Source organism: Branchiostoma lanceolatum, chromosome 3, assembly GCF_035083965.1.
Source record: "Branchiostoma lanceolatum isolate klBraLanc5 chromosome 3, klBraLanc5.hap2, whole genome shotgun sequence".
Classification (NCBI taxonomy): Eukaryota; Metazoa; Chordata; class Leptocardii; order Amphioxiformes; family Branchiostomatidae; genus Branchiostoma; species Branchiostoma lanceolatum.
The window spans coordinates 20,738,922-20,765,181 of record NC_089724.1 but is presented as its reverse complement, the minus strand read 5'-3'; the positions used below and the strand labels follow the sequence as shown (position 1 = coordinate 20,765,181).

The 26,260-nt window shown below is 40.5% G+C and overlaps 1 protein-coding gene across 3 annotated transcripts in view; it reads right to left on the bottom strand.

Annotated features, from left to right (window-relative positions):
• Positions 1-25,685, bottom strand: part of LOC136430961 (uncharacterized) — a 32,352-nt gene extending 6,667 nt beyond the window's left edge. Inside the window, exons 1-13 of one of the 3 annotated variants that reach the window (XM_066422085.1) lie at positions 25,536-25,685; positions 12,017-12,104; positions 10,721-10,888; positions 9,392-10,228; positions 8,681-8,944; positions 8,206-8,387; positions 7,225-7,448; positions 6,814-7,039; positions 6,259-6,443; positions 5,562-5,687; positions 4,969-5,070; positions 3,254-4,644; positions 2,590-2,807 (exon numbers count right to left, since the gene is read on the bottom strand). In XM_066422085.1, coding sequence (XP_066278182.1) covers positions 2,590-2,807; positions 3,254-4,644; positions 4,969-5,070; positions 5,562-5,687; positions 6,259-6,443; positions 6,814-7,039; positions 7,225-7,448; positions 8,206-8,387; positions 8,681-8,944; positions 9,392-10,228; positions 10,721-10,888; positions 12,017-12,085 — 3,992 coding nt within the window. In that variant the 5' untranslated portion in view covers positions 12,086-12,104; positions 25,536-25,685. Of the gene's footprint in view, positions 1-2,589; positions 2,808-3,253; positions 4,645-4,968; positions 5,071-5,561; positions 5,688-6,258; positions 6,444-6,813; positions 7,040-7,224; positions 7,449-8,205; positions 8,388-8,680; positions 8,945-9,391; positions 10,229-10,720; positions 10,889-12,016; positions 12,105-25,264; positions 25,356-25,535 lie in introns of those variants that run through there. The other 2 variants (XM_066422087.1, XM_066422088.1) reach the window with 2 other exon arrangements.
• Between the last annotated feature and the right edge of the window lie 575 nt (positions 25,686-26,260).

Genomic DNA, 26,260 nt, shown 5'->3' with positions numbered 1-26,260 from the left:
CTTATACCAACCCTTGTAAATTCTACGTAGTTGACACTGTACACCATGTAAACAACGTGCGCGACCGCTGAGCTTTGACCCGGTTAGGCTCGAGACAGGGGACACAAACTTCTACGCTTCCACAGGCAGCCTTAAAATTATCTTAAAATTAATACACAGCATGGGCACCGTACCTCAAGCAAATGTAAGTTAATGCTATAGTTGGCGTATAGTAGAAGAGATGACTGTTTGTGCCCGCTATTGTACGTTTTAAAATAGTGAACTTTCTTCCGCGATCCGCTTGGCGGGGCTTGCGTTATCCACGCATCGGAATGAAATCAATTTCAAGGGCCCATAAAGTATTTATTTGTACTGTGAACTCGATAGAATTTTTTCTACGAGAAGTTAAGTATGTGTTCTTTCGATAGACCAAGTTTTGTCTCTGAATTATGTTTCCTTTATAAGATATGGGACCATCAAAAATGTTGTTATTCAACAGGCAGCCATATTAGCTACACGGGACTCATAGTTGTGACATCACGCCTGTTCGTAATTAGTCCCACCAAAGAGCACAAAGTAAACATTTTTAGGTCGCCGTTTCAGCATGTTCTTGCCGGAGAACTGATTTAAGGATTACATAAATGTTTTCAGAAAAGATCAAATTTTTACATGAATGATAGAGGAGATTTCAGGAGATTTCATTTCAGTTAATCTTTAAGGGGGAGCGCAGCTGTGTTTTACTGTGCTGGTGGGTTTATCAATTTTTTAATCTATTTTTAAGGCGGCGTACAAAACATGTAGCTTCGCAGGGCCTAACATTCACCTGCAGTAAGGTGTGAACGAGTGCTGTCTTGCTCTCGCTTAGGTCAGCTCTTCAAAACATAAACAGAGAAGAGGGGTCCGTGTTTTCCTATGCTGGCAAAGTTTCTATGATACTAAGTCTTCATAGCTACTTCCATGGCAGTCCAAATACGGTCAAATATTATTTGCAACATTTTCATGTGCTGCTGGCAGGCCCACTGTACAGAATGAAGATTTGCCAGTGAAAATGCGTGCAATAGCGTTTCAGAGGGTTTGAATTTCTGAAATTTTCCGAGGGAGCATACATCCGGACCCCCATAGTTTTGTGAGCACGTTTGGCACTCACATCGGGCCTCTGGCCCCCCACTTCCACTTCCAGAAATAAATGTCAAGCTGGAGACAGCCCTGCCATCTGCTGACAAAAAGATAATGAATATTCATTTCAATGACACTGGGTCACACTTTTTGAGGGCAATTAATTCTTCGTTCTAATACCAATATCCTTCAAGTTGGTTTTTAAAGAAAAAGAAAGCAAGAGTAGGGGTGGGTATCGGTACCATGTACCAGAACAAAGCTTAAAAACACTAAAGATTTGGGTCCTAAGTGTTTGTTTCTTAAAAAAAAACGACCATAAAAAAACGTAAACACCGCTGCGGTCTATATTGTTTTCTTCTGTGTGTTTGGCCTCAAGAAAACTGATAAAATATCATCGTGCCATTCTATACAATCTTATTTTGATATAATACTACAAAGGTACTAAGGGGCACCCAATCATGTTGGACTCCTAAAGAAGTCATTTTTCTGGAAGAGCCTCAGGGGCTAGATTATTAACTACTTAGTTTGAACAAGGAGGTTATATAACCTCCTTGGTTTAAAAAGGGAAGGAAGCCCACGCTTATGACGTGCATTCCTGTTTATACTGCTTGCTATATATATTTGTCTTTTGTCTGGGACAATGTACATGTGTATGGCACAGGAACGGATAGAACTTAAAAATCAATAATGACTCTTAATTTCATTTCGAGGTGTCAGTGATCTGTGCTGATTTTGTTGAAGTTATTACCTTCGTCAGGAAGGTTATATTCTACCGAGCATGTGTCTGTGAGTGAACACGATAAGTCGAGAACGCCTGTCTTCATATTTGGTGTGTCGGTAGGTATGTGGGAAAACCTCAAAATGATTAGATTTGGGGCGAACTACTGTGCATGGTTAACGAGAAAAGTTTAAAAACCTGTTATATTGCATCATCAGTCTCTATACCAGCTGGATGTGTTATCGGTGTTGGTTGGAGGTATTTCTATGGGGCCAAAGTTTATGCAAATGAGGACCTTTTTTGTATAATCAATGATAAAAACAACCTAGATACATTTTTTGTACATCAGTCATAAAGGCTAAACTTATTGGCGAAGGTATGAGGTTGTGAAACTCTAGTTGATTCTAAATCTAGTGCAGACAAGAACCTGCTGGTACACACGCTCCATATGAAGAAGGTCATCAGATTTTACTGAAGGCTGGACAGAAATGCTATATCTAATGGACATGTCTTGAAACAGTTTAAAAGCCCTAGCCTCCAAATGCTATGGACAATATTTCCTCATGTGAACAGAGTGGTGGCTGGAGTACCAGGATGACCAATGTATTTATGCATGTTTGACTTTCATTGATATCAAAGAGAGGAAATTGGCAGAGTGGTGACGTCTTTGCTTTCAGGCATTTTATGGAAATGCTTATTCATAAAATATGGTACTTTGAAAACAGGTATACATGTAATAGGACTGACGTCATGTAGATAGGAGTCAGAAGCCTTACTTTGTGGGGCCTCCATGTGTGTTGGTTTTGTGGTGGATGTCATTCCAGATAACACAGTTGTCCATCCCTGTGGTGACAGACTGCCCCACAGTGAACAGCAGCTTGGCTTGGAAGGCCTTGTGCAGGAGTCTGCACACCTCTTGGCCTTCTGCAGTGTTGGGGAGGTATGCCCTGCGATGGCAGCCATAGTAACGACGTCCTGGGTTTGGTTGGTTTGACTACACAGACACAATTGGGACAGATTTGTGTGTGTGTTTACATTATACCAATAATACAGTTGTCGGTTTTTCTAATCTATGACTTTGACTGTGACTATGACTAAATTCAAATAGACTCAATAAATTCAACACGAACCTTGATATCTACATGAATTACAGGAGGATACAGTATTTCTACCCAATTGGGTGTACTGAGTTAATTATTTATAAGAATACAATAAAACGAGAAAAGCAAATACCACATTCACATTACAAATAAAAAGAAGTCATATTCTGTGTTAGCTAAATACAGTACATTGACCTTCAGCCTGGCTTATTTTTTAGCCCTTTTAAAATTTTCTGCAATACCAAAAACTGAAGCGCAAAAATATAAGACCCTGGAAAAAAATCATGTCAGAAGAGGACTGAACACACCTACAGCTACATGTTGTATGGACATTACTTACTGTTTGTATACCATCAGGGAAGTCATACATGACAACTATGGTCCCATGCCGTTCGTATCCAGGCAGTGGTAGGTGTGGATCCACTTTCCACTCCATCGTCCCTTCTGGTTGGGACCCCCACGTTGTGCCATATACTTCTCCACAAATTGGACAGACTGGTTTGATCTGCATTGCACGGTCGATACAGGGAGTGCAAAACACATGTCCGCAACTTGGAAGTGTCTTTGGGTTCATAAACGTGCTCATGCAAATGGAGCAGTTCTCCGAGTCTCGACCCTTGTGTGTGTCCGAGTCCCGCCTCTGCTGGGAATGTCCCGAGTCAAGCCCAACATCATCAATGTCCTCTGCCAGACTCTTAACAATAAGGCCACGTTGTTTCTTCTTGGACTGGCTGTGCTGCCGGCTTGCCCTCTCCCCAAAGCTGTAAGTTGACCTCACTCTCGGAGATGAGGTTGATTCCGGGTCTGTTGAAGAGGCACCGGAATCTGAAACACGTCTTCTCGGAGAAAAAGACAATGGATCAGCAGTGTGGGTGCTTCTATGATGTATTTTACTCTCAGGGACGTAGCCACTACGGGACTGCTCTTCTGGCTCAAAATCATGACGCAAGGTTGAGTCTGATGAGCGGCGTCTTCCATCTGAGGTGCTTTTTGTGCTTGAGCTGCTGCCGGCTGTAGATTGCGTGTTTGTTGGTTGTTCTGAGGGGACTGAACTTTCATGCAACGGATATAGAGTGCCATATGTTGGCTCCTGACTTGGAGGATTATGATCCACATCAGAAGGAAAGTGAATACGTTCTGCACTTGGACCCTTAGTTGGGTCAGCTGAAGCCTGGGTGGTTGAAGTAAACTGGATGTTCTCTGTATCATTGGAGGCACTCTTTGGAGCATTGCGGAAGTCTGGCGTTATTGGTTCATGGCAGTCCTTGTGTGGACATGTACGAAGGCGAGAGTAATACTTCACCTTACACTGCAGGCAATATTTGTGTCCGACCTTACAGAAGGGGACTGTGCGAAGCTGCTCAGTCGTGTTGCAGAGGAGACAGTTGTCTTTTGGCTTCCCACGATCCCTTGTGCTTCTCTCATGTTGTGAGCTTGTCGTGTTTCCGGCCTTCTGGCTGCGGAGTGGAGACCTCGTTCTGGAGGCTTCCTTGTCTCCACTCCCCGGGGGCTGCTTGGGAGGCCTGTCTAGACTGCGTGATCGAACACGAGGCTTGTGGACTCCATGTGACTGACCTGACCTTGGATCAGTCTCTGTCAGAAGCTGGTCGAGGAGACCCCTTTCTGTATCAGTCAGTTTATCAAAGTTGTCCAGAAGATCTTTGATAACTTTTTCTTTTTCAGACATGGCACCTTCCTCTGGTGGGGGCTTTGTAGTAAACTGCACTGGACCTAAAGGCATATAAGGAGGAATAAAATGTAAATTATGATAATTTGCCTACACTGTGTGTATCATATCATAAATCATATCTATACTATATTATACAGTACAACTTTATTACATTTATTATCATTAAACTCCACTCTAGCATTCAGCCACCCAGAGCCTGATATAGAAACATATTGATATTGAGTTTCAACATTACTAGAGAATCCTTATTTCTCTTGATGTAGCTGACCCAACCACCTGGCGAGAAGATGATAAACAGCTTAAGTGACAAGGTGAAGTACAGATAAGGTGAACGTCAAGAAGAGGGAAACAGAAAAGACAAGCACGTTTATCAGGGTCATCCTCATCAGTGCCTGGTACTTCTGCAGCTGCAATCTGGTCATCACTGCAAGGGGGAGCCGACTCCTGATCTAAGGTTGGGTCAGGATCTGTGGTATCAGGGATCAGGATACAGGAAGTGATGATAAACATTGGAAGGTGGGATGGATTGAAACAATTGAGGATCAAATCAGCATCCGTGTGGGCACTGTATGTGTGTGTCCTTACACTTAAAGCATGTGATGTCTGATCCCTCAGGCCCTGCAGCCAGAATTCTCAGAAAAGCTATGATTGACATGCATGACATTTTATAGTAAAGCATTTGGACAATTACCTCAACTTAAGAACCAAGTGATATAAACTGCTGAAGAGACTTTACTATGAATCTGCACAATTTAGACAGCTCTAGCACTCTTCTGGTGCTAAATGTCAGGCCAATCTCAGCAAGACTGACCTTTTGTTGGTCTATCTGAAGTGATAAAAATGACCGGACAGGCCTTGACATGAACTGTTGAAGAGACTTTACTATGAATCTGTACAATTTAGACAGCTCTAGTACTCTTCTGGTGCTAAATGTCAGGCCAATCTCAGCAAGACTGACCTGTTGTTGGTCTATCTGAAGTGATGGATGTGAAAATGATGTCGCTCTTGTCCTGCTTCCTTTTCCTCCCCCCACTGGCTCCATATCCTTGGGGATCAGAGATAGAGTGCAGGAGTTTGGGTTTGCCTGGAGGAAAAACAAAACAAAATTAGTTTTGCCTTGCTTAGAACCACTATATGTGCTGCACTGGGACAGACCTGTCAACAAACATATAGGTTACTAGTATGTCTTTATCATCATGCACCACAAGAATGATCAATAATGTTACTAGTATGTCTTTATCATCATGCACCACAAGAATGATCAATAATGTCACAATTTTAAGGATGCAAAAACGTATTTAATGATGACGACAATATGAGAAGGACTTAATAGTATGCTATATATTGTTATTGTTCATGTATACACTGTGCTGGACAAGAAATTACTGTCAGCACAGTAATCTGTTATCTCATGAACAAAACACTATTTACTTGATACACAGGGGAAAAATAAAGAATAAAAAATTTCAAGCATCGCGCTGCAGCAGCAGTTGCAAATTATGCATGACACATAAAATGTCCTTCTACTGTATGGTTAACACATTTTGCCTTAAGTTAGCATTGCGTATCAAACTTTCAGTCTCAAGAAAATAAGTGAATTCATCCTGTGCCAAACTCATTCGATGAAAAAATAGACCAGTTATGAAACCACTTACCTGCTATCATTTGAATATCCTCAAGAGGCTCTACTTCTGGTTCACCCTCCTCCCCTTCCTCAGGTGCCATTTCTGTGATCTGGGCCACTTCTGTGTCCTCTTCCTCCACCTCTCCAACGTCCTGCCCCCTCCTTGCAGCCCTGGGTGAAGTGGCTGCGAGAACCTCTTCTGTTGTTTTGGAGATTCTGAAAAGAAGGATGATAAACTGAAGTGTATACCCCTTAAGCTGGCATCACACAGCACAAAACAGACGAGTCTGTGAGCTCTGAAGGATATTTCTGGCAGTAATAGTAATAGAGTTCTCTCAACCAATGCACCATTTTTAGGGACGTTCACAGGTTACCAAGCCCCGTCATATGAAACAGGTACTACTAGATTTTCAGGCCAAAAATATGCTTGAATCTCTAGAGATTCGTTGAGCATGTCTATACATACATACACACACACACACACACACACACACACACACACACACACACACACACACACACACATACACACACACAACCTTTTTTTTTCAAGAGGTAATAATGTACGGATGATAAGATGAATCACCTGATGAAAGCACTTCCTGAACTGGGGCTCTCACATTCCTCCTCCTCCTCCTCCTCCTGGCTCATGCTGATCTCAAACACCTGTCTCAGGACGTGCACCATGTCCAGCTCTGCGTTAACCAGCCGCACCTCCCCCAGGCTGCCCAGCTGTGACTGAGACTTGCTGAAGTCTCGGACAGCATCGTACACGGCTTTGGCACAGACTTCGTTTGGTACACCAAAGATACCTGAGAATAGATTAATGCTGTGTGAGACTCACTTCGGCTAGAACTGACTGGGGAACATCCTGAGGGAAATTTTAAGCTGCACAAGAAGTTCAACATGTTGAACAGACTGTCTGCTGTGTAATCAATTTGATCAGCCAAAGACTTCTCACGACGAATGGAAAATGGAAGGAACTGAGGCAATTTACCTGTACTGATGGCTGGGACAGCAATGGTTGTAGCATGAAGCTTCTCATTGGCATAGTCCAGACAGTTCAGGAAGGTGACACGCAGGGCACTTGCACATTCCGTCTTGTTGCTGTAGTCGCGCCACTTGGGGCCGACGGCGTGGATGACGTAGTGACACGGCAGGTCCCCGGCGCTGGAGTGCATCACCTGGGTCTCGTACAAGGGGCCATGCTTACTGATGTACCTGGAACATGCAAGCATGATGTGGTAGAAACATCTAGAAAGTCTACAAAGTCAGATCCTACACTCTTCCTTAAGCTATAAGGTAATGATTTATTTTCTTACTTTATTTTTGGTCAAGACTATTGACCACATTAACAACCATACCATACATATGCATGTATCATAGACTAATCAAATGGATTTGCAAGTATCTCAGGAGACTCTTGGTGGCAGTTTCCTTGACCTGACTAGGTAAAGGAGGGGTTAAATTTCAAGTCAACAATACACCTTAAGCTGAGGAAGGATACATTTGAACCTCACATATTCAAATTTCCATGAAAAATCAGACAAATTCATGTGTAATTTCAAAAGTAGAGAACCAAGAAGGTACCAAAAGAAAGGATGAGGTATTTTACCAGACGAACTGCACTAGAACTTGGATGTGAAGAAAGGAAGAAGGAAAGAGCTACAAGTAGGAAAGAAAGAAAGAATGAGTAATTATGTGAAGTGAAAGAAGAGGAGTCATTGATAGACAAGTATATTAGCAGTATGTAGACAATGCCTTTCCTCAATGGGAAGATGTTCATGCAATGGATATGGCTCATCATCAATGATAGATGCAAAGGAAAGGAAAGAAAGTAAACATTATTAATTTATGGCCACACATTTCAGTAGTTGCTTATGGGAAATAAAAAAAGTCCTTTCTTTTGTAATGCCTATAAGACAAAAGTTACATCAAATGTAAATGTGTTGTGCTGAAATACTGTGGTTCTCCATACTTCCTGCACTCTTCCTCCAGACTGGGCCCAGCCTGCTCCTGGATAGCTGCAGCAATGCCTGCTGCGTGGGCCAGGTAGCCGTTGGCTGCGTTCACAATAGCTGTGACCTTCTCCTGAGTCAGGTCACCTTGGTACATGGACACGGTGATGCCTTCCTTTGTCCTGAACACATATCTGTCACTCTGCAGACCATAAACAAAAGAAACTGTCGGCACATGGGCACCAAAGAAGGCTACCACCAAGTCTACAATATACATTTTTGTTCAACACTTAACAAAACAAAATGGACAAGGTGTACATTCGTATGTCAAATACATGATTGTATGCTTAACTACTTATAGGTCTAAGCTAAGCTTTGTTAAATTTACTCTGTATACTGAGGTTTACAAGACAAAGGAAAGCACTGTTACAATCAAACCAGAAGAACTCAGTTCCAGCTTGTATCGTAACTACGGTACTGTCAAATGTTACTCACCTGCTGTTTAAACCTGACCCCTCTGTTTCCAACTGGCTCACTGGCCCCTGCGGTCTTGCGCTCCTGGAGCTCAATCTCTTCAGCATAGGGGTACCCCTCCGGGACCTTGTCACCCAGATTCCGCGTCACCTCCTCGCGTATCTCGTCCTGTAGGTTGGTAGGGACGATGATGTGCCCGCCTAGGGTGTGGTGCCTCCCCACCTGACGAACCAGACCGGACATCACTCCCGACAGCTGACGGAACTGGCTTTTGGCTTCAATCACCTGGGTACAACGGGAACAACAAATTTTGTTAAAAGAGTGCATGCAAGAAAAAAAAAGTTATCATATGAATAGAAAGTTATCTTACTTTACCTTAACTTCCATTTGCATGATCAAATGTGCACATTTGGCAACAAATAGAAGGTTCCAAAATCGGGTTGGGGTTTTGTGTATGTGAGAAATTTGCACACGCATGATGCCGAAAAAAGTTCCAACTACTCCGAAGGGACCTATTCCCAAGGGACCTAGAAATCCAGAGTTTTCAAACAAAAATTCAGGTGACAGAAGGAAAATTGTATCACAGGGTCACATTTTTTTGCCATAGAATTTTGTACTACACATTTTCTGACATATTTTAAGAAATTCATTTTTTCATGCGCGCAAATTTTTCATGCGCAGAAAACCCGTTCCCCAAAAATCTGAGCAACACCAAAGCACCCATCTACTGACCTGGACCTGTTCTCCAATGAAGGCAAACCGATGGTTGTTGTTCTCCACCTGGACATACACGTCAGGATGATCTTTTCTGGTTTTGTCGATCGCCGTCTTGACCTGCTGTGCCAGAGCAGGGTCATAGGCCAGCTCCATCACTTCCTGCACCAAGTTGGGGAAAACACTTTGATACAGGGCGATGAAGGCGTCCTTGGCTGTGTTTAGCTGATCCAGACTTGTCGTGGGATCTTTTGGGATGACCTTGAACTTCAGCATGTCTGTCTCATTACTCTTTGACCTGAACTTGACCCTGTACTGGCGGCGGATGTCCTGCAGCTTGTCCTGGTAGGCGTGGTACAGGTAGTTGAAGGTGTCCTGGTCGAGCGCCATCACGTCCTCATCATCCGAGCTCAAATCAGAACCGTCCTCGTCATGTCTCTCATGAACGCTCTTCTCATTTGCCCCAGACCTTTTCTCCGAACTGTCATGATTGTCGAACTGAGCTGCCATTGGCCGCTGGTGTCTGACCTTTGGCCTCACAGCTGGCTGGTGATGGTGACCTCTAGCCTCCTCTTGTTCAGCCTCACCTATAATTTCAAAGCCGTCATCGTCCTCTGAATTCCTTGATCTGTGCCTCTCTACTTTCTCTCCTCTGGGTTTCCCTGATGGGGAGACTTTTGAGTTAGGTGTCCCATTTGTGGCAGGTTTGTCAGGAACTTCCCTGGCCACGATGGGTCTTGTACCTGATGCGTCACGAACACCCTCTGTAGGCAGGCCATTTGGGATGTTTGTCTGCTTAAGTCTTGCTTGTGGAGGTTCCTGGTTACTAACCAACTCAGACAGTATGTCATGTACCTGGGAAATTAAATGTTAATAAATATCTAATATGTAACTTTGTAAGAAAAAATGTTTGGAAGTAGAGATGCTGTTATACATTTTGTGTTCAATACAACATATAGATGTAGATAGTAGGCCCCAGGGTCTCTTCCTATGGTAGCAAATAAGTGTTGGAAGATTTTATATTCATCATCCTGGAGTTGAAATACTTGTGATATCTGTTGATATGAACTTTCAAATCTTTATTCATGTGGGAGCGGGCATAATTGTCTTCTATTGCATATTGTGCAAAGGTACATGTAAATACTTATCAGCAATCATTTCACTATTGTACCTAAGACACATATCCCATCCAGGTGAATTGCACATGCAAAGATCGGTAGTTGCTGATAACAAAGTTTAACCATCTCAATTGTCTTTTGGCACCAAATTTGTAGTGGCTATATATTGTATATGTATTTTACAGCTTGGCGGCAGGGAAAAGTAATCATGTGTACAACTTGCCCTCACCTGTTGCAGCTGCGCCAGACTGCCCTCCACCTCGTAGGTGCCACCCCCCTTGTGCAGGTTGATGCTCACACCTGTGTCTGTCTGCAGTTTCTGCAGGAATTCTCGGCGCCTGGGCGGCAGCTTGTCCACCATGTCAGGGCTCAGGACCGCTGTCACCACAGTATAGATCTACGGGGAATTCAGGCAAACAGGGACAGTTCATTTCTGCTAACACTGTAATTTAATGAAGGAATTTCCACTATCTAAATTAATGAAGCATAAACCTACTTAAGAAAACAATGGCACAGCTGAATTTAGAAAATATAAATTTGCATATCGTATAACCGGGGATCAAGACTAGTTACTGTTAGTATAATTTGAGACTTTTTAAAACATTCTCCCTGCTGAAGTCGACCAAATTTGTAACTAATTACAGGGTTAGACAGCAGGGAGAAGGTTAAAGAAAGGGAGAGAGGCACAATACTACATAACCTTAGTTCAATTTTTCAATATGAGAAAACTGCAACAGAGACAGTATTTGAAAATCCAAAGGTCATTGGGGGGTGATATCTCTGGCCTTCCCCTCTTACATGTAGCTTCTTACATTTGTTGGACAAAAATGGCTACCCTTGACACACATGTCCTATTCACAGACTGCAGCTTGTATCCTTGAGCTGCATCCAGATGAACCTTAGAGTTTACAGACAATAGTAATTTGGTACGATTGACTGGGCGAGCATGTCCAGAATGTAGCAGCTCCATGTTGCAGGCTGTTTTGAAACCCTTTTTTTAGCAAAATCAACTATCTGGCAGTGCAATGCAGCAAAGGAAAGACATGATTGTTCAAAGTCAGACAAGGAATATGGAATAATCTAGACAGTGATCATGACATGGGCTATTATATGACATTATATGTGAACTAGAATATGAAAAGTTGAAAACAAATATGTAGCTGTTGATAGTCAATATACTGCAGGGCTTGAAATCCTATTTACCTGCAATTTTTTAATCATTTGTCAGAAATTTCACCTCTGATTCAGCAAACTTTTCTGCAAACACATAATCAACTGTAAAGTTTAGAATTGATCAAATTAAAAAAAGATCAGACTCAGAGATCCTGTATCTAATTTGGAGATGCCCATAGGGTGGTCTACATGTTAACTGCATATGTATTCATGCACAATTAAGTATGTAAGAGTAAAACTGGTGTATAAAAAAGAATGTTCTGCCACTAGGTTGCAAAGATATGACAGAAGACCTCTATACGTTATACATTATATAACTGCAAAATAACAGTTCTTGCTGAAGTGGACCTACAGGAGTGTAGTCATGGCTGTCACCGCCCTTCTGCCTTCCCACGAAAAGGCTCTTGTCTTCCAGGTCCATGATCTCCGCCTATGTAGTCCTGTAGGACAAATGTAAACACAGCTCCTTAACAAGTTGGACTAACAGAATCATCAAAGAGCAATCTCTGACGAGACATCTATCAGTCACACAACTGTTGATGTTTACTGTTAAGATAGTGGACTTCAGCAGGCAGTTAATTTTCCTGTAGAGGCGAGGTGTTTCTTGCTGGGGAGAACCATCTCTAAAAACATTAACATTTGTGGAAAATGGCTATAATAGAGGGAAAACTATACTGGTACTTCACAAAATGTGTCCTCCAAGAAGCAGGAAAGTGAGTCTCCGGGGGTTATAAATGTAACAAGAGCTTTTAAAAAAAGCTGGCGTTTCGGCTACGTTTATAAGTGTGAATTGTCTTTTCCCTTTACTTGAAGTAAAATCTGCCAGAGGAAGTCACTCAAGGGCTGTTCAGTCTATAAGAAAAATTGTCATTTTGGGAAATGAGTACTGTTTTAATAGAGAAAGGCAGATTGGGGAAAGCAATTTTGAAGTTACGTCACTTAACTTAAGTGCTTTTGAAAAAGCTGGTCTTGGCCTACAACTTGTGCTTATTTGTAAAATGTATAATAGGCTCATTATAAAAGCTATCAATGTAATTATGTACATGGCACGCAATAAAACATAAAATTTGAAAAAGCACCATTGAATCATCAGCACTATGGTAATTAAGTGAAATAGAAGTTCATAACAGCTAAGGTTCTATCTAAAATGACTACCAAATGTCAAACAAATCAACAGCTACCTCATCCGTATTATTCTGGTTTCCGCATTTACAACATTTCTTCCTTATTTTCCTGGGTAATTTTGCTAAAATTCATGAAAATTCCCATAGTTTTGTGCCGAGGGGCGCCACTTTCCACGTCCGTGTTGTCTGAATGAAGTCGATACTGAACAATGGAGCATTTGCTACTGTAACAAAGAATCGCTGTTTTGCAAACAACATCAAGAGCCTCTGTTTACATCGGGGATAGAAGTTTAGTGGCGAGTGTTTTGCAAGAATCATCTTACCGCGCATAGGAGCCGCTGCACGGTATTTTCCATTACAATGAACAGAAAAATTCGAATGCCGGGTTTGGAATCTATGAAGTCCTGTTCATAAGACAAAGGCCTTGTATATATTAAATGAATATTTAAAAATAACAAATATAAAATATTTCTTTATTTATTAATGAAAAAAATGATATTCATAAATATGATATTGATAGATGAATATAATATCAATATATATTTTTGATATTCAATATCTAAAAAGAAAAAAAAATTCATGCACGGACACGAACCCGGATCTTCTGAGTCCGAAGTGCTTCGCGTTGCCAGATCGGCCAAGCTGCGGTACGTATTTACCTACTTTGGACGTAATGCTATAACCTCACTATATGGTATCATTTATGCCGATTTTTGCTCGTTTTCTTGACGAAATCATTTTTTTTCTTCTGCAATCTTGTGGAATAGATGTAATATGGTCATTTTTCAGGATATCAAAGTCCGAAACCACAATGCAATGATATTTCCGAACAGTTGTAGCAGTTACATGCGGTCGCCGTCCTGTGTCACATGCAAATCTAGCGTGCCTGCCTTTTCGTGCTCTCTTGCCATATAAGGCAACGGCTATACAAGGATTTGAGAACGTATTGCCATATAAGGTCTTATTGTGTGCGACACAGTGTTGAACCAAGCTTCCCTGGTCCTTGCTTGAAGGTAAAAGCCAGGACAATGCGTTCCGGCGCGCATGCGCCGAAACGCAAAAAGTTTCTGTGGGAGGATGCTGACCCACCTACTATGGCCACTCCATGCATGGCTTGTAGTTGTATCACGCAAAGTTGGCTTTCTCTACTAGAGAAAGCCAACCTTGCGTGGTACAACTACAAGCCATGACCCATCTTTATAAAAACCCTGTCCCTGTATAGCTATCATGTAAACATGTAATGTTGCAGCACATGCATATTCAGGCCTAACTGTGGCATGAAACCAGTCAGACAGGTCACATTGGATTCGAATCCACATGACTCAGGTTTCTTTTGTCCAGTTAAGTTCACAAATTATAGTCTCAGGTATTAGGCCACGCGAGAGTAAACTGGATAGCTAATTAACCACTTGGACCATTTATACTAACTTCACTTTCAACTATCCAATGCAGTGCAACTTCATGTTGGATAAGGTAATAAGATATATGTTACATTGTTTTCACTACTTAACAAAGTAGGAGGAAAACTCAATCATTGCAAATATTTCAATTTTCTCCTGGTCAAATTTGCAACAATATTACAAAAGATTTGCTGCCTCTCTATAAAATAACTGAAGGAGAAATATGATATACATTGTATGGTAACTGTAGTGTCCTTCCAAATAAAACATGATCCTCAAACATTCAGGAAGGCTTGTTTTGAAAACCAATCCTAAATATCATAGGTCACTAACTACAGAACAATAAGGCTTGAGCATCAAATGATACAATGACAGTACTGCTCTGAGTGCCTCTATTATGTTTAACATAATAGTCATAATGTCCCTCTTGACTTCAGTTAAGGCTTAAAGCAGAAACTGCAACAAAATATAGTTTTTTTTTCAGTGTAAATCATCTTAGGCTAGCTATAATAGCAGCTGGCACAGGGTTGAGGATTTTACAAAATACTTGTACAGTTTACCGTTTTGAAAAGAATCGTTGGTATGTGCAAAATTGTCTCGATCCCTTGGGCGAGGTTTGGAGGGTCAGTGACTCACTCATTGATACGTCCTAAATGTACAATGTACGTGTACATGAGTGCTTGTAGTGTCAGTTTTAACGTATGTAGAGTTGTAACAATACTTTGCATGCTACACTAGACAATGAACAGGTGTGAAAAATTACAATACCTAATTACATGGGTGTGATTGAGAATACAGTTTTGAGCATCAAATATTCATGCACGGTACTCAGTTCACCAGTAAAACTAGTTCACTAGCAAGCTAGCCATTCAAAGAACACCTGATTTAATAAAAAAATGCATGAAGGCTGCTACCAGCAATTTCCATGTACAGAAACACTTAACACTGTTCAGTTCACATCCGGAAGTCCACTTTCCAGATTTGAAGGCGTCCATCTTGGAAATCCAATTTTCCAACTTTTTTTCTACTGAACATACAGATTAGTTTTACATGTCATTTGAAAGAGCATGATTTCCCTTGCGTTATGGTACCTCTAATTTGGTCATAAGATGTAAAGCAATGAAGATATTCCTTTTTAAAGTTGCCCAACCCATACCTACATTGATTCGGCCTGGCGACTGTACTATTGCCCAGACTTTGCTAAACTGGGGCCACAGGGGGCTAAGAGTGGGCTATCCCAATGAAAATGGGTGATAATTAGTCCTTCCACACTGTTGAAAACACTCGCATAATGAGTTATCACACCTAGCTAGTCAGTGTAATTAGCACTTATTTGACAATTTTCTCCTGAGGTGAACAATCTGATTTGAACAAGAAGCTCTATCGAACCTCCTTGATATGACTTTGCCAGATCACAGTGCTACATTATTTCAAACTAATAAGCTATGTTGTCAATTAGCTTGACTACATAGGGCATCTGGACATATGCAAAGAACGAAAAAAAAGTATAATGGGCCTTGGTTGTATTCATATAAGCTGTGATAAATGTAACCAAGATGTAATGGTGTAAAACGATTTTGACCTTTTTTAAAGAGTGGTGGAAGAAACCTTGAAGAAACAAATCAAATTCAACTGTAACAGTTCCAATTGTCTTCCCTTGGCCCTCGCCCAAAAAAAGGATGTTAAGAAATCATTGGGAATTTTCATAATTTGAATTTGGGAGATTAAAAAAGCCTCAATGCAAGGAGGTTACAGGCCTATATATTAAACCTCCTTGCTCAATGTTTAAGATTTGCTTCGAGTCCTGAGTTGTGGATTTGTTTGTTTGTTACTGTTAGCAAGGCCTTTGACCATGTATAACTTGACTGGTGTTTTAATTCTCTTATCGATCAAAAGCCTTCTAATTGCTTGCTTGGCCCATGAATATAACATCTTTATTTGACCAAGTTTCATGTTGCAATTAGCCTTCGGGCAAGAACTTGCAAATGAAATTATCATATAAAACCTCCTTGGCAAAGATTTGTCCACTTATAAAAACATTTGTAACATTACGTAACAAAGCTTCAGGGAAACAATTTGCATAATACTTACTGATTGCCCATACAAAAAGAGCGGATAATGATACCTACCAATTAACATGGTTAAGACAGAGCTTGAATGACAATGGTCCATTATTTACACAAGTTTGTTTTGTTGTTGTTGCTTGCTGGCAATATGACAAGCAGGCCATCTTTGCACAAAGATTTACAAAAACCAAGGACATTATATAATGTCCTTGCAAAAACCAAGGACACGATAAAATGTCCTTGCAAAAACTTGGCCATGCCAAAACTTGATTGTTGAGGGACAAATTGAGCAGGCGAGATGAAAATGATACAATCAAAAAAGTTAACATGAAGAAAAGTTAACATGAAGAACACTTTTTAACCTCCTCCTGAGGTAAGTCTGCAACGCTTCTGAATAAAATGGTTTCGCAGAATTGTAATCATGAACCCAAAAGCGTTAAGGAACCTGTTCACATTGACGTTTTATGACATCGTACATCCGGGTACATGAGGTCATAGTTCTTGGCGTCACTTGGGCTTTAGCGCAGGAAAGAGTGAATTCAATGTTTCCAGCTGTCAATCGGAGCGTTTTTGAATCATAGCTTTTTGCTAAGGTTCTAACAAATGGTCCAATGAGGACACGAGAGCCCTGATATCTATGTGGGGGAATCAAGATGTCCAGAAGAACCTTGATGGCATTCATCGGAACAAGGACATTATATAGAATTCTATATAATGTCCTTGATCGGAACCAGGAGGTGTACAAAGAAATCGCCATGGGCCTGAAGGACAGCAGGTTTGTGCCGATTGAAGACACTAAAAGTACAACTCTTGGTCAGCGCGCGGAAAAGTGAAAGTTTCGGCTGTCAATAGGAAATTTTTGATTAATAAAATCTTGTTACGGCCGCTAACTCGAGGTGCGGGATTATAACAGAGTTATGCAAATTCAATGTAAACCGTTTTCAGCGCGGGAGCAAGTTTGCATTGCCGACGCAAAATGTAAACTGTTTGAATTCTGAGTTCATCAGAAACGGTTTGAAGTATTTAATTTTTTTAATCATGAACGTGGCCTTTAGTTATTGTTAGATAAATGTGTTTTAGATGGCAGCAAGTTAACACATTGGTGTGGCTAGAATGTTTTTATATCAGGTTAAAAAATGTTTGATTGTATTTACCAATTATAATTATAAATAAGTCAGTCTCCCCACTTGAACTGCATGGGTATATCTCCCAAGATAGCTCTTCCATATGGCTTTTTGCGTTTCGGCGCATGCGCGCCGGAACGCATTGTCCTGGCTTTTACCTTCAAGCAAGGAGGCTTCAAGCAAGGACCAGGGAAGCTTGGTTCAACACTGTGTCGCAGATTTGCATGTGACACAGGACGGCGCAGATTTGCATGTGACACAGGACGGCGACCGCATGTAACTGCTACAACTGTTCGGAAATATCATTGCATTGTGGTTTCGGACTTTGATATCCTGAAAAATGACCATATTACATCTATTCCACAAGATTGCAGAAGAAAAAAAATGATTTCGTCAAGAAAACGACCAAAAATCGGCATAAATGATACCATATAGTAAGGCTTTAGCATTACGTCCAGTGTGAATAGTTACGTACCGCAGCTTGGCCGATCTGGCAACGCGAAGCTCTTCGGACCCAGAAGATCCGGGTTCGTCTCCGTGCATGGATTTTTTTTTTCTTTTTAGATATTGAATATCAAAAATATATATTGATATTATATTAATCTATCAATATCATATTTATGAATATCATTTTTTTTCATTAATAAATAAAGAAATATTTTATATTTGTTATTTTTAAATATTCATTTAATAGATACAAGCAGTGTTTCCGCCAGACCGCGACTGAGAGGCCGTCCACTTGGGGAGGGCCGTACCGCGAAAATTAATTGACCGTACCGCGAAAATTAATTGACCAGGAAAAGTAACTGAATGTTGTGATCAGAAAAGACTTTGTTAATTTTTCAAAATCAATTTGTTACGAAGGTCGCTTTAATACTGCTTCAATCGTCACAAAATGCGATCTATATAAAGTATACTAGTGACCAGAAGCGTCTGAAGTGTAAAGGGGTTTTCCCGCCCTGTGGTCACGTGACATCTTGCCGTCAACCAATCAGAGCACAGGATTTTATGACGCGGACCAATCAGCGCTTAAAACCTTGCATATCAATGAGCTTAAAAACATGGCGGACGGCCCGGGACGGGGCAGGTTGCGGCTCGACTTATGTGAACTCATAGCGAAAATTATGATTTATCTACGGTACATATGGAGAATTTTCACGGAAAAACACTCAAAGGAATATATATTGTGTCGAATACGGTCAGAAATGACGGCGAATCGCGGCAAATTACGACGTAGAGGCTGAAATGCACGGGCGAAATTCTTGTTTTGTTTACGTTTTTCTTGTTTGCTTCGATGACTTTCTTCGATTGAGTCTTGAAAAACGGGTTTTTAATGAGATCACCGTATGCCAAAGGCACCGACATCGATTCTTCGCAAGCTTAACAATAGCAACAAACAAAAGAGTGTGAATGTCCAACGATATAGAGCGTCCCCACGCCCGCAGTAACAAAGAAAAACAAAGAAATTATGCCGACCTCTCGTATTTTTTTCCCCGATTTCTCGGCATTTAGTTTGTCTTTTTTTTAAAGAGGACGGCCTATGTCTGAGTTCAGGCCGTCCAAAGCGACATAAGGCCGTCATTTGACGGGAAGACGCCCCTCTGGCGGAAACACTGTATACAAGGCCTTTGTCTTATGAACAGGACTTCATAGATTCCAAACCCGGCATTCGAATTTTTCTGTTCATTGTAATGGAAAATACCGTGCAGCGGCTCCTATGCGCGGTAAGATGATTCTTGCAAAACACTCGCCACTAAACTTCTATCCCCGATGTAAACAGAGGCTCTTGATGTTGTTTGCAAAACAGCGATTCTTTGTTACAGTAGCAAATGCTCCATTGTTCAGTATCGACTTCATTCAGACAACACGGACGTGGAAAGTGGCGCCCCTCGGCACAAAACTATGGGAATTTTCATGAATTTTAGCAAAATTACCCAGGAAAATAAGGAAGAAATGTTGTAAATGCGGAAACCAGAATAATACGGATGAGGTAGCTGTTGATTTGTTTGACATTTGGTAGTCATTTTAGATAGAACCTTAGCTGTTATGAACTTCTATTTCACTTAATTACCATAGTGCTGATGATTCAATGGTGCTTTTTCAAATTTTATGTTTTATTGCGTGCCATGTACATAATTACATTGATAGCTTTTATAATGAGCCTATTATACATTTTACAAATAAGTACAAGTTGTAGGCCAAGACCAGCTTTTTCAAAAGCACTTAAGTTAAGTGACGTAACTTCAAAATTGCTTTCCCCAATCTGCCTTTCTCTATTAAAACAGTACTCATTTCCCAAAATGACAATTTTTCTTATAGACTGAACAGCCCTTGAGTGACTTCCTCTGGCAGATTTTACTTCAAGTAAAGGGAAAAGACAATTCACACTTATAAACGTAGCCGAAACGCCAGCTTTTTTTAAAAGCTCTTGTTTACGAATGTATTCAAGGTGACATACAAGGTGATATTATCTAATGTATGTAGAAAAAGTGGTGGAACCTCAGACTGAGGACAAGCATGATGCTTTTTTGTAGCTAAAAGTACTAGTGCAATCAATGTAGCAGAAAACCCTACAACTCCTGTATATCATAGCCAAGAACAGTGTCCCGGTCACCGTCACCCCTACGCTTCTCAACAAGTGTATTGGTGGGGTTTTTTTGCCCAAACTTTTTAAAACTGTGCTGCCCCCCTCCCCACACTTTCTGTCTCAACCATGCAGTGACTTGAATGACAAGTCTCATTTGATAACAGACCATTCAGTACACTCAATGAATTTTACATGAATGAATTTGTTTGGACAAGGCGCTAGCGGTTCAAGCCTGAGTCTTGTCCGTCCCTGTAACTTAACATGCATCTCATCCTCCTTTTTTGTTGGCACGTAGGCGGCGTCCCACATGCAAGAAAACGTGTACTAACAAAAATAAGAAATATGAACTACTGCCAGACTAAATAAGCGGCTCTTCTATCGCTATTTGAATTGTGCGCGACTGTAATATCTTGTGCTATGGGTCAGGTGCACTGCGCTTCCGTCTGTTGGTCTAAAGAAAACCGAAATGGTACTTAACAGGTTTGCATCGGTTTAAATGACGCAAGCATAAAGTGGGCCTAAATGAGTATTCTACCAGACTGCAGACTTGTGATTGAAGGTATCTCTATCATATAATAGTTAATGGGTTTGATGCCTGCAGTTTCAAAGAGTTTAATTGCAATTGTCATGACCTCAAACATATCTTTTAATAAGGGCCTTGCTGCACTTATGTTGTTTTCCTTGACAGTGCCGGGGGAGTCTATATTAGTTTGAGGACAGTTTGTAATTCAAAGAGACCTCCTTGATTAAATTCTAAAACTATTCAATGATCGAAGCGTTACATTTTATGAATGTATATAGAACGGGCAAATAGAGTAAGTAGGTGAGATGGCCATTACATATTAGCACCTGGTGATAGATAATGTGGGCAAGACTGCACTTTAATATAGGGCGTGGGTCAGTTGTTCCCGAGTGTATGATGCCAAAACAAACTGACACTACCAAACTCGCAATCGCCACTACCTTTTCACCCCATGAGCAGAAGTGAATGTGAGGATATAGTGGGAAATGTGGGTGAACAGCCGTGAACCAGATTCGTATTGTTCCCATCATCACATGTAAATATGGAGGGGTGAATGTGTAAAACTTGCGTCTTCGTGACAAATGAGTAAAATGGGGTGAATTTAAGTAAACCAAATTGCACTTTACAAATACAAAGGCGGTTCCATCCTTGGAAGTATGTCATTATGTGCGTTGTTTCAAGGGCTGAACGAATGGATCGCCATTGACACTATCAAGATGTCTATAGACAATATGTAGTAGATTTGTCGAGAGTGGTGGCTTTGATACTCTTCTCAGTTTATCAGTGAAGTTTATTATATTTTAAACAAGCCGTTTATCCCCAGTGTCTGTAAATTTAAGTACAGTTTTTTTTTCAATGAACAGCGCACACCCTGTATATATTAACTACCATTATTGTATAGCCTAAGTTACTCCTAAACCTTTTAGCGAAGTTGTTTTATAAATCGTCAATACGCGTACGTTGGGAATCCCCACCACAAATGTCCACTAATTTTGGGAAACCATAATGTATTCACATTGTTATGCAGGCCAAGACTTCCACCGCTATTGTTCCTGTATGCAAATGACATTACTATCACAACATCATCAGTGGCTCAGTAACGCTCCATTCAAACAAGGACATTATATAATGTCCTTGATTCAAACAACAAGGTTAAAGAATTCGATTTTAAAAGATTCCAAAGTAGAGAGAAGTCAACACTGGAAGATTTACAAAGTTATGAAAATTTAAACACCTCTGTAATTGAACGGGTATTTTCTTATTTCTCGATTTCAGAGTCTCCTGCTTTTGAAAAATTCTTAGTTTTGCCAATATCACAATTACAATAAGGCACATCACTGTCGCTTGTGGAAAATATATCGGGTGTATGTCGTGCCAGGAAAAGTTAAAGAATGCATTTAAACTTATACAGTATCTATATTCAGTCACCTTTTAGTTACAATCACAGTGATTTTGAGGAAGGTGAAAAAATGCTATGAACATGTCTCCAACCCAATCAGCTATGTCAACCATTTCAGAAGGACATTTTGGAATTTGGGTTTTCAAAAAATAATGCCACCCCACCTTATAAAAGTAGCATAAACTAATAAGTGTTGGGGGGGGGGGTGATGTCAACCAGCAGAGCTGTTCCAAGAGTGGGCACGAAACAATAGGCCTCTACCAGATGAATAGATGATTGATTTGACCAAGGATTTTAACCTCCTTGATTTGACAGAAATTGTTTCACTATAATTCTTATTGTTCTCCAAGCAGAGATTTTGATCAAGAGGGTTTTAGGAGTGCCGTTTCTCTGGAGGGAGATAAAGGGTTAGGAATTCACAGCCACATCTAATAAGCCCTCTCAACCAAAATCTCTGCTTGGAAGTTGGAGAATACTGTAAAGTTACTTTTAATGATATGGTGTATGATTTCCTGATTGCCTTCCATATCTATCTATCACTATATATGATAAAATAAACTTGGTAAGTGAGAGGCAAACAATTAGCAGGACAATTGAAATACAGTACTGTTCTTTTCCTGTCATACTTCATAGTTAATAAATCTATCCTGAGTGTGTTACTATAATGTTAGTAACATAAAACTACCTGCACCCTGCTAATTTTAACTGCACCATCTTATCATTTTCCCGTTCTGTTCATCAAATGTAATAATTTCAAAGTGATATAATTCAAACCTTTCTAAGGCAGTACAAAGTGAACATATTGTTTTATAAAAAAAATGGCCGCTACCTGAATTGGATCACAGACCTACTTTGAATCATAGTCTTGCTTAATTAGACTGTATTTCACACCAACTGGCAAAGTGTGAGTTCAGTTCTGGAGAGCCAGGCATTGACTATGGAGAGCCAGGTAATGCCCACATGGCCATTGACCCTTGGTCGATTTACATTTTTCACACCTTTTCCACCAAATTACCAGTTCAGTGGGTAGGCTTGAGTTCAATGGTCTAGGTGATTCGAGGTGTGATAGCCCCCTGTGGGCGAAAGCAATTGCCACCCGATTACTGGTACTAACCCATATGGACATTATGATGCTGCATTGTGCTAAGATAGGACTACATCGTAAACATGCATTTTCAACTGATCATATCTAAAGCGGTGAATATCACTGACTTATAATTTTTACATGATTATGTTCATGGTGAAGAGAGCTTTCAGCTGATACCCAACTTGTAGGCAAAAATCAATCATTTCTGAAGATTCCTAATAGCTTCTGTTTTTCCACATGTGAACTGACTAGTGTTACTTAATGGATGTTGTGATTTCCGATCAAAGGGTACCAGTTTCAATTAAGTTCTGTTGGGCATAATTTTGATATTCATGTACATGTAATCAAGACATAGCAAAATTACATTACATATGAAATTAAGCATGAAATTATGAGACTAATCACTAATGTAATGTACTGTTTGCTACTGTACCTATATTTGTGTTCGAGAAATTAACATTTTGATCGTATTCAGCATAAAACATGACCCGCAGCGAAGCCGCATTGCACTACCACTAGCTTCTTGAAAAAGCATCATGCTTCACCTCAATGGAGGTTGACTGCTTTACCTTACACTTTACAGCAATAATTTCAGTAATGGCAGAATAAAATAACAACACAGGACTAAATTCTGGGAGGGGGGTCCATATCAATTAGTAGTATCACATGCAAAACCTGTTTGTGGACTAAAATCCTAGGTGGGGTCAGGCTGTACTGAGATTCTGACTCAAGACAAGATGGCTTAACCCCCTGATCTTACTGGTCAAGGATATTATTTACCCCTGCATCTATCAGTGACAAGACAGGAGATTAAACAATGTAACCTTGAATACGTACATATATAGAAACATACACAAGGTATGCTGAAAAAAGCTATTTCTTTAGGATAGAGATTTTTTATAGGGTGAAAGACATCAGGACATAGATTATAATAATTGTACATGTACCTCAAACGGACAGTTGTCATTTACATGAATCTCACAGAAATGTGATGAAGAAAAGCAGTCGCCCATAGACAGCAGCTATACGATGTCTGTGACGTAGTGACATGTAACTAAATGGGAACAAATAACTACCGAATATTGCCCTGAGGCAGATTAATAGACAACTTGGTTTTACTTATTCAAGTACAGTACTAGAATCCCTTCAGATGAATCCTGTATCTAAATTCATATCACAAATATTTTCTTAACAATTACACACACACTGCTTCTTTTTGAATCTTATTGACAGGATGTGCTGGAATTAGTTTGAATCAGTCCGCCCCTTTAGCCTATTTTGTTATGGTTCAACAGTAGCATGGTTACATCATTAGCAACAGGCCCTGGATTCAATCCCGGCGAAGTTATACTTTTTTTTTTATTGTAGTCTTATTCTTGCATCATATAAGGGTTAGAGTTGACAGAATTATAGAGTGTTATTCATAAGATTATCAAAGGCTGTGATGTATGCTTTGATTGGCTCCTAACAAATTTATTACTGGCAATAGTGTAGTAAAAAGTCTTCTTGACAGGAATATCCTGTACGTCAATAGTGCAAAAAAGTATTATTGACTGCAGGCCTATTCTCCAAGCAGAGGTTTCGGTCGAGTGGGGTAGGAACGTAAAAAATCCCGGACACTCCTACCCCACTCGACCGAAACCTCTGCTTGGAGAATATGCAGGCCAGCCCTGTCAATAGTGGCGGAAATTCTTATTGACAGGAACATGCTGTCAGTGGGAAAAATTCTCAATGACCATCCTGTCAAGAGCCCAAACATATTTCAACAAAAGTGAGGGCAAATGCCAAGGTTACAGTGCAAAAAGGGTAAATTGTAAACACTTAAAAACAGATCCTATTTCTAACTTGACTTCTCATTGCTATAAACACTATTCAAAATGAAAGTTAGAAACAGGATGTTGAAGTGGGTTTTGGATGAAACTATTTTCAATTGTTTAACAGTCAACTGTCCCAGATAACAAGCTGGCAAACACTTAATTGGATTCAAATATGTCACTGAGAAAAAACTGCAAATATTCTCAAGTTAAAAACTAAATGTTATTGATGCTCAAAAGTAAAAAAAATGATCACAGTCACAAGCTCTTGTAAAGTATACATACAGACTTAACGACCTAATAATTTACATTATCCCCCAAAGTATACGGCCATATGATATGATAGATCTCGAAAACATTCACTATGTAACAGTAGATTTGTTTCAACTATCTAGAGATCACCACCAGGCATGGACATGGTGGCACTTAATTATAAGCTCCTTAAATTTACTCTTGACTACATCAACAAAACTTACCAGTTTATACATCTAACGTCACAAGAAACGTTAAATCATACACGATGTTGACTGAGAACCTGTATTTTAGGAGGCAGCCGTCTGAATTCTCTTGCAACTCATGAGAAAGAAGAACAGAAACTTAGGGGAAGTACTGTGCCATGAGGGGGTCCCCCAAGATCTGAATATTTCGAAGTGAAAGTGAACCAACGTAAACAGCTGCAGGGCTGGGATAGAAACTCTCACTGACGACTTTCAAGTCTACACTTTGGAATAGAAAGCGGTCTCTTACCTGCAGGGGCTACTTAGACAACTTGTCAGTCACGCTTCTCCCCGCATTTCCCGCGGAAGTCAGAGAATCAGCCACTGTCTCCAACTTTGGAGAACAACATCAGACGCAAAATGGCGTCTCTGTACTCCCCGGAAGTGAATCATGTATGGGGAACACCCTCATGCGGCGTTATGATTGGCTAGGATGTATGACGTCATTTTAGGCGCCAAAGATGAGGCACGTTGGCTAGCTGTGGTCGGTTGTAAGATTCGGAATAAAGTGCTATTAATAAAGATACGGAGTACAGTTAATCCATTCAGGGATTATCAGTATAGTTTCGAAAAAAAGACAACAACACAAATTTGGTGCGAATTTTTGTCCCTAGCTCCCGGTCACCAGTAGCAAAAGATGTTGGAACATGCTATTCTATTCCAAGAATCATCATCATATCGGGCAGCTTGCCCGGACTAAGGTTGCTCTTTCCCTCCAGGCGACACGGTCCGCCATCTCCAGTCCTCACCCCTACATCCCCAGCAAGTTGGTCTATGTAGGTCCGTCGGGGTCGCCCGACACAGGAGTGCCCATGAGTTGGTGTCCAGCCGAGCAGGAGTTTAGACCGAATAGAATAGACCGGATTTTCGGCGCAGATGAGAAAGATTGTCATTGAAGACAACATTTGAGACATGGACATTTTCGTTTGACAAGCTTCATAAACCACATTCTGATTTGCATTTGTAGATTCATAC